Genomic DNA, 7,630 nt, shown 5'->3' on the forward strand with positions numbered 1-7,630 from the left:
GTGGGGGTCTCTCTCTCACCAGCAGAATCTCTCATGTGGGGGTCTCTCTCACCAGTAGACTCTCTAGTGTGGGGGTCTCTCTCTCACCAGTAGACTCTCTAGTGTGGGGGTCTCTCTCTCACCAGCAGAATCTCTAGTGTAGGGGTCTCTCTCTCACCAGCAGAATCTCTAGTGTGGGGGTCTCTCTCTCACCAGCAGAATCTCTAGTGCGGGGGTCTCTCTCTCACCAGTAGACTCTCCAGTGCGGGGGTCTCTCTCACACCAGCAGGCTCTCCAGTGTGGGGGTCTCTCTCTCACCAGCAGAATCTCTCATGTGGGGGTCTCTCTCACCAGTAGACTCTCTCGTGTGGGGGTCTCTCTCTCACCAGCAGAATCTCTAATGTGGGGTTCTTTCTCACCAGTAGACTCTCTCATGTGGGGGTCTCTGTCACCAGCAGGCTCTCCAGTGCTAGGGCTTTCTCACACCAGCAGGCTCTCCAGTGCTGGGGGCTTTCTCACACCAGCAGGCTCTCCAGTGATGGGGGCTTTCTCATACCAGCAGGCTCTCCAGTGCTGGGGGCATTCTCATACCAGCAGGCTCTCCAGTGCTGGGGGCTCTCTTACCAGCAGGTTCTCCGGCTTGATGTCCCGGTGCACGATGTTCAGGCTGTGCAGGTATTTGATGGCACTGGCCAGATTGTACAGCATTCCGCTGGCGTCACGCTCAGTGTACTTGTTGGTGGAAGTGATGGCGTCAAAGAGGTCCCCACCCTGAGGAGACAAAAGCAAAGTATTAACAGATGGTTCAAGGGAGTCCCCTGCAGAGGGGGCCAAGGACAGATGCTTGGTCTCTGAGCTCCAGGGGGTTTCCTGCCACTCAGCTTTTAAAGACCCTCAGACGTGAGGGTGAGTCATCTCATCTGGAGCTCCAAGAGAGGGTCAGGGAGGGTCTCTGCCTGCTGAGAGACCCCTAGCTGCAGATATGGAAACATCAGGTTTATTGGGGCAGTTCCTTGGTATGTGTATTCCAGAAAGAAGCAAACAGCTCCATGCAAACCAAGGAGGAGGAGAAAAGGAGAGAGGAAACAGATGAGTCACGGGCCAGTCTTCTGTCTCGTGACCCACTGGTATCAGATCACAAGGCAGTCTCCAGCTGGGCTGCCCTCCATCCACTCTGCACTCCAAGGTCACTACCAATTAGAATCGACTCAGTGCAAACAGGTTTGGTTTGGGGTCTTAGGTGGCACAACAGTTAGCACTAAACTGCTAACCAAAGTGCCAGAAGTTCAAACCCACTCAGCTGGTCCATGGAAGTGAGAGCTGGCAAACTCCTCCCCTAAAGATGACAGTCTAGGAAACCCTAAGGGACATTATAAGTCTGTCCCACAAGGTCCCTGTGAGCCGGAATCGACTCAGCGGCACCAACGGGAGGATTCCACCGCTGTCCTTGTTCCCCAGATTCCAAACAAGGCCCATGACCTCCTTTCTTCTGAAGCAAGTGCCCCCTCTAGGGCCTGTCTCACATCCATCCTTCTGGTCTACCCATCATACCCAGAGTAAACGTTCATCCCATCCCTGCCCCCAATTGCAGTCATGGCTTCCCCCTCCCCACCTGGAGCCTCCCGCCCACGAGCTTTACTCTGCCAGCCCTCATCTCAGCTTTTCTTTCTCACCATCTCTGCTGTCCCAGTCTCCATTCCAACATTTCAAATATCATCGCTACTGTATCCTGTCGTGAAACACCAAATCCTGTTGAGTCAGTGCTGACTCACGGTGCCCCCGTGTGTGTCAGAGGAGAACTGTGCCCACAGGGTTCTCAGTGGATGAGTTTTCATAAGTAGATTCCACTCATGGTGCCCCCGTGTGTATCACAGTAGAACTGTGCCCACAGGGTTCTCAGTGGATGATTTTTCATAAGTAGATTCCACTCATGGTGTCCCCATGTGTGTGTTAGAGTAGAACTGTGCCCCACAGCGTTCTCGGTGGATGAGTTTTCATAAGTACACCACTAAACCTTTCTTTCAACGTGCCTCTGGGCAGGCCTTGAACCTCCAACCTTTTGGTGACCAACCAAGCATGTGGACCACTTGTACCCCCTGGATTCTACCAATCTCCAGACCAATAATTTTTATTTATTTTATTATATTTAAATTTTGTTGCTCACATTAATTTTATTTGCTACATATATAAACATATTTTATTATGTGTGTGTAAGGGAGTTCAAAAGATTCATGGAGAAATGGCATTAAATGATAATGTACTTTTTCAAAGCGCTTTTAGAGCCCCCGGTGTACATACGCATTTTTACGTAAGTGTGTGTGTGTGTGTGTGTGTGTGTGCGTGTGTACATCCAGACAGACTTTGGAGAGCTGACAGATTCCCTTCTAGACCAGCCCGATAAAGCGAATAGAATAAATGAACCTAACCCAGTTTTGGTTCCCGGTGCATAGACAAGTTATGTCTACATTAGAGTGTCGTCCACTGTGTGTGCCTGAGCCTGAGGGGTAACTCTGTGATACCGCGAGAACGAATGACCAACAGGGGAGGGACACAGAGACACAAGGCGAGCCTGGGGTTTGAGGTGAATGTGCCCATGGAATTGATCACTGCAGGGTTGCCAAACTCTGTCAATTTGTAAAAAGGCAACATCTGCAAAGCCCGGTAAAACGAGATAAGCCTGTGTATATGTGTGTCTGTGTGCATGTGTCTGCATACACGTGTGTACGTGTGTCTGTGTGCAGGTGTGTGCGTGTGTCTGTGTGCACGTGTGTACACGTGTCTGTATGTACGCGTGTCTATGTGTACTTGTCTGTATGCATGCATGTCTCTGTGTACGTGTGTCTGTGTGCACGTGTGTGTGTGTGTATTTGCTGTTTGGTGATTATGTAAACCTTAAGTTAGCTTAACCAGAAAAGACTTGAGAATAACATAAAAAGGTGAAAAATAAACATTGAGTTTCTTAAAATTCTGAATGACAGGAAATTTCAAATGACCATGAAAATAGGCAGGAGTTCCTGAGGCACTTTAACGTGGATTTGATGTTCTCACTGAGCTAAAATCTAACTTTACGTGACTACAGGAACCGCACCCTTGTCTGATAGGAAGTGCCATTTGTCCAGAAGGTTAGTAACTAAAGTTTAAGTCTGTTTTTACAAGAATGGAGATCCTAGGAATCCACTGCCATGGGGTCGATTCCGACTCATGAGGACTCGGTAGGGAGAGTGGAACCGCCGCCCCACAGGACTCCCAAGGCTGGCATCTTTATGGAAGCAAACTGCCCCATCTTTGTCCCTAGGAGCTGCTGGAGGGTTTGAACCGCTGACTTTTCTTTTAGAAACTGAGTGCTTACCACTGTGCCACCATCGTCCCTTCCGTTGGATAAAGTTGATGAATAAGTGAGTTGTTTTCTTCAACAAACAACAGCATTAAGGATTCCAAGGACACCGGTACCTAAGGTTTTCTGACACAAACTGGGGGACCTGTTTACGGCGTTCATTTCCTCCATCCCCACAACAGCATTATTTGGTAAACCACAGAAACCAGACCTATGCTGACAAGTCCATGCCGACTCAGCGACCCCACAGCTGGGAGTAGAACGGCCCCAGACTGTTTCCAAGGCTGTCAATCTCTACGGAAGGAGATGGCCTCATCTTTCTCCCTGGAGCGTCTGATAGGCTCAAACCGTGGACCTTCTGATTAGCAGCTCAGCACTTAACTGCCTGCGCCTGACTATTTGCTTGTTGTTGTTGTTAAGTGTCATTCAGTTGGTTCCGACTCATAGCGACCCTGTATATACTTTCTGAGGAGCAGCTGGTGGGTTTGAACTGACAGCCTTGTAACTTGCAGACCAGTGCTGAATCTACAGTGCCACTCCAGGGATCCTGGTGTTATTGTCGTGGTTAAGTGCCGTTGAGTCGGTTCCGACTCATAGCAACCCGGTATATACTTTATGAGGAGCAGTTGGAGGGTTTGAACTGCCAACTTTGTGGTTTGCAGTCCTGGTAGGTACCGTTTTATCTTCCTTTTACACTTGAGGGAACTGGGGTACAGAGAAGTTACACACAAGACCATGGAGTGACTTAGAGCAAGACCGAGGCTCAAACTCTTATAATCCTAGAACTACTATTCTTATACCGATGCAGAGAAACGAGAGACAGAAAGTCTGGTGCCTTGGAAGCAAAACCAATGCTGTGGCCCTTGAATCGGCGACCCCAGGTACGATAGAATAGAACTGGTGGTGCCATGTGTATTTTGTTCATACCTTCACTAGTTCCATGACGAGATACAGTTCAGTCGGCACGTCCATCTCCTCAATCAGCAGAACGATATTGGGGTGCTTCACTCTCCTTAAGATAGACACCTCGTTCTGTATCATGTGCTCCTGTGACAGGGAAAAATCACCTTAATACAGACACACACACACAGAAATATACAAGAAGGGAGCTGTCTGAGAACCGAACTATGACTCTCTCTCTTACATTCTGATACTCAGCTAGCCTACAGTTTCCAAAAGACACAGAAGGTCTTTAAACTATGCTGGCAAATTTCAGAATGCACAAAACCTAATTCCATACAGAAAGATGGGATGAAATTGGCATGAAAAAATTTCAGGGAAGAAAATTATATACGCACACCTTATCATTCCAACGAATTTTTATTTCGGGAGAGTTTATAAGCATATATCTCTAACATTGTTGTTGCTAGGTGCCGTGGGTCAGCTGCGAACCTGCGCCCCACAGAAGGAAGCAGCGCCCTGTCCCGGCGCCATCCTCACACTCACTGCTGCTGGAACGCACTGTTACAGCCACGGTGTCGGTCCACCTTGTTGGGACTAACACGATAACATTCTATGCACCCTTAAAGTCAACACATGCCCACCTAGAGTTTACTTGGGGCCTATTCTCTGTGTTGCTACTTCCCAGAATGTTTACGCTATTTAAAAATATGGGCTGCATACATACCTTGCCCCGACATTTGCTTTTCTTGATAATTTTCAGAGCATATTCCCTAGCAGTCGACCTGGAAAGGGAAGAAAAGTTTTTGTTTTATAAAAAGCGAACTGAATGTCAACTCTACTGAGTCATTTTTTTTTTTAAGGGACTCATCACTTGCCCCGAGAATCTGGCATCATAGTGTGTTTGTCACAGGCAATTGCTTTGTTTTTAAAAGAAATCTGTAAATGTCTGTGAGTTGGCCAGAGTGTAGTCTAATTGACTACCATAGAAGAATCTTGAGCCGTTGCCACAAATGCCTGGAAGATGAAAACACTATGTGGTTCTATTCACTGGAACAGAAGAGGAGGAGGGCGACCCAGGAATCAGAGAAAGAAGAGCAATGAAGCTCTAACTGTCGCCACACACTCCAGCCTCCTTTGCCGCGAGACCAGAAGAACTAGATGGTGCCCAGCTACCATCATTGAACATTTTGATCAAGGACCCACCAGACGATTCCTGATCAGAAGGAGGAGAAGTGTGGAACAGAACTTCAAACTTACATGGAAACCAGACTTATTGGCTCCAGGGAGAACTCCTGAATCTAATGCCCAGAAATAATCTTTCAACCTTGAACCTAAACTATCCCAAGAAACAGTTGTCAGACTGAACAAGAGTTCAGCCCAATCCATAGAGAAGTGTCTCTGAGTGCAAACCAACAAGAACAGGTTAGTGAAGCACAAACAAGAGCCTTCAGGGGCAAGACAGAAGGGTGACACAGTGTGACGTGTGGGGCCAGTGTCACTACATGCAAATACAGTCGGATGGGTGTGTGTTTGTTCCGGTATATGGCCATGCAAATAAATATTATAAAATAAAAATCAAAAGCTGGCTTTATTCAGGTAGGGCCAGAGAATAAGGATAGAGCTCTGCTCAATGTTCTCAAAAATCGAAGTGGAGACGTCCATTCATCACGTCCACCAGGAGACCAATGAGCCTGGAGAGTCGGTAAGAAGAGTGAAAGATGACGTAGCTTTGTGGATTTCCATATCTGTCACGTGATCTTGTTCTCTTGGACGAGTAACAGTAACGTTACAGCTGGTGGAGAGTGAGCCCTATTCTACCCCTGAGCCTACAGCTGAGGGGAAGGAACTCTGGTAGTACAGTGGTTAAGCGCTTGACTACAAACAGATCGGTTGGTGGTTCAAACCCACCTAGTGTCTCTGTGGAAGAAAGACCTAGTGATCTGCCCTTGCAAAGATTACATTCAAGTTAGTCTGTTCGAGTCCCCAGCTTCATATCCCCTGAGACCAGAAGAACTAGATAGGGCCTGACTACCAATGCTGACCATTCTGCTCAGACCACAACGGATGACTTCTCGGGGAAGGGGAGAAAGGACAGAACCTCAAATTCCTTAAAGAAAAGAAAAGTAGACCGGCCGCGACCAGAAGACTCCCGGAGACCATTCGTTCACCCTGAAGGGAAACTAACTCCGGAGGCCACCTAATAGCGAAAGGAAAAATTGGCTCAAAAGAGAATGAATATCACCCATAAGTGACCCTTGGAAGAAATCACCTAGGAGACCAAATGGTCAACATTTACTTTAAAATAAAGATGAGACGGTAAGGGGGCGGAGGTGGGGCAGGGAGACTAGATGAATGGAAATTGCACAACCAGAATGGAAAAACGAGCAAGGGTCCTCCCACATTGTGGAAGAATGTGACCGGTGTCTCTGAACAACTTGTGTGGAAATTGCTGAATGGGAACCTAACGTACTGTGTAAACCTTCACTGAAAACACAAAACATTATTATTTTAAAAATAGAAAGATTATAACCAAGGAGACCCTACGTGACAGTTATACTCGGTCACAAGGTTTTGTTGTAAGTCAGAATGAACACGGCAGCACATGCAACAACAGCTGGTTGCCATGTAGAACCTTTAGGAGCCCCTGGTGGTGCCATGGTTAAAGCACTCAGCTGTTAACCGAAAGGTTAGTGTTTCAAGCTCCAAGACCCTGTCCCCACCACAACTGGTTCACTCCTACTTTTTTCTTGTCTGATGAGGACAATTCCAGGCTCGGGGGTCTGAGAGGGCGGTTCCTCATTTCAAACCCCGGGCCTCTCTGTCACCTTTCTAGCCTCTTTGACTTTGCGCCGGGCTTAAAATGCTCCACCAAAGAGTGTCAAAGAAGAGACCATTTCTCCGGGCTCCACACACCAACCAAGTTCTTTGGCACGTCTGCAAGAAGCCTGGTGGCTCAATACATAAGCGCATCACTGATAACCAAAAGGCTGGTGTTCAAACTGACCCAAGTGGCTGCCGGGAAGAAAGACTTGGTGATCTGCTCCTATAAAGAGAAGAGCCTAGGAAGACGGAAGGGCCATTCTGCTGTCATGTGAGGATGCAGTGAGTCACAATCCTCTAGACAGCATCCACCAACAAGCAGGCTCCTGAGAAAATGCCGGGTGAGACCATGAACATGTCTGCTGGCTAACACCAAGGTTGGAGGTTTGAGTCCACCAAGAGGCATCTTGGAAGGAAGGCCCTGCAATCTACATCCAAAATATAAGCCATTGAAATCCTTACCTGATACACACGAGGCACCATGAGTGGAAAGTACTTATGGAAAATCATCCATTGAGAACCCTGTGGGCACAGTTCTACTCTGACACACACGGGGCACCATGAGTGGGATCTACTTATGAAAAATCATCCACT

General features: G+C 47.7%; 1 protein-coding gene across 2 annotated transcripts in view; it reads right to left on the bottom strand.

Annotated features, from left to right (window-relative positions):
* Positions 1–7,630, bottom strand: part of DCLK1 (doublecortin-like kinase 1) — a 314,483-nt gene that overhangs the window by 62,960 nt on the left and 243,893 nt on the right. For both annotated transcript variants that reach the window (XM_006874369.1, XM_006874370.1), the window contains exons 8-10: positions 4,941–4,998; positions 4,241–4,360; positions 604–750 (exon numbers count right to left, since the gene is read on the bottom strand). In XM_006874369.1, the coding sequence (XP_006874431.1) occupies positions 604–750; positions 4,241–4,360; positions 4,941–4,998 (325 nt within the window). The remainder of the gene's footprint in view (positions 1–603; positions 751–4,240; positions 4,361–4,940; positions 4,999–7,630) is intronic.

The sequence above is a fragment of the Chrysochloris asiatica genome, unplaced genomic scaffold, assembly GCF_000296735.1.
Source record: "Chrysochloris asiatica unplaced genomic scaffold, ChrAsi1.0 scaffold00272, whole genome shotgun sequence".
Classification (NCBI taxonomy): Eukaryota; Metazoa; Chordata; class Mammalia; order Afrosoricida; family Chrysochloridae; genus Chrysochloris; species Chrysochloris asiatica.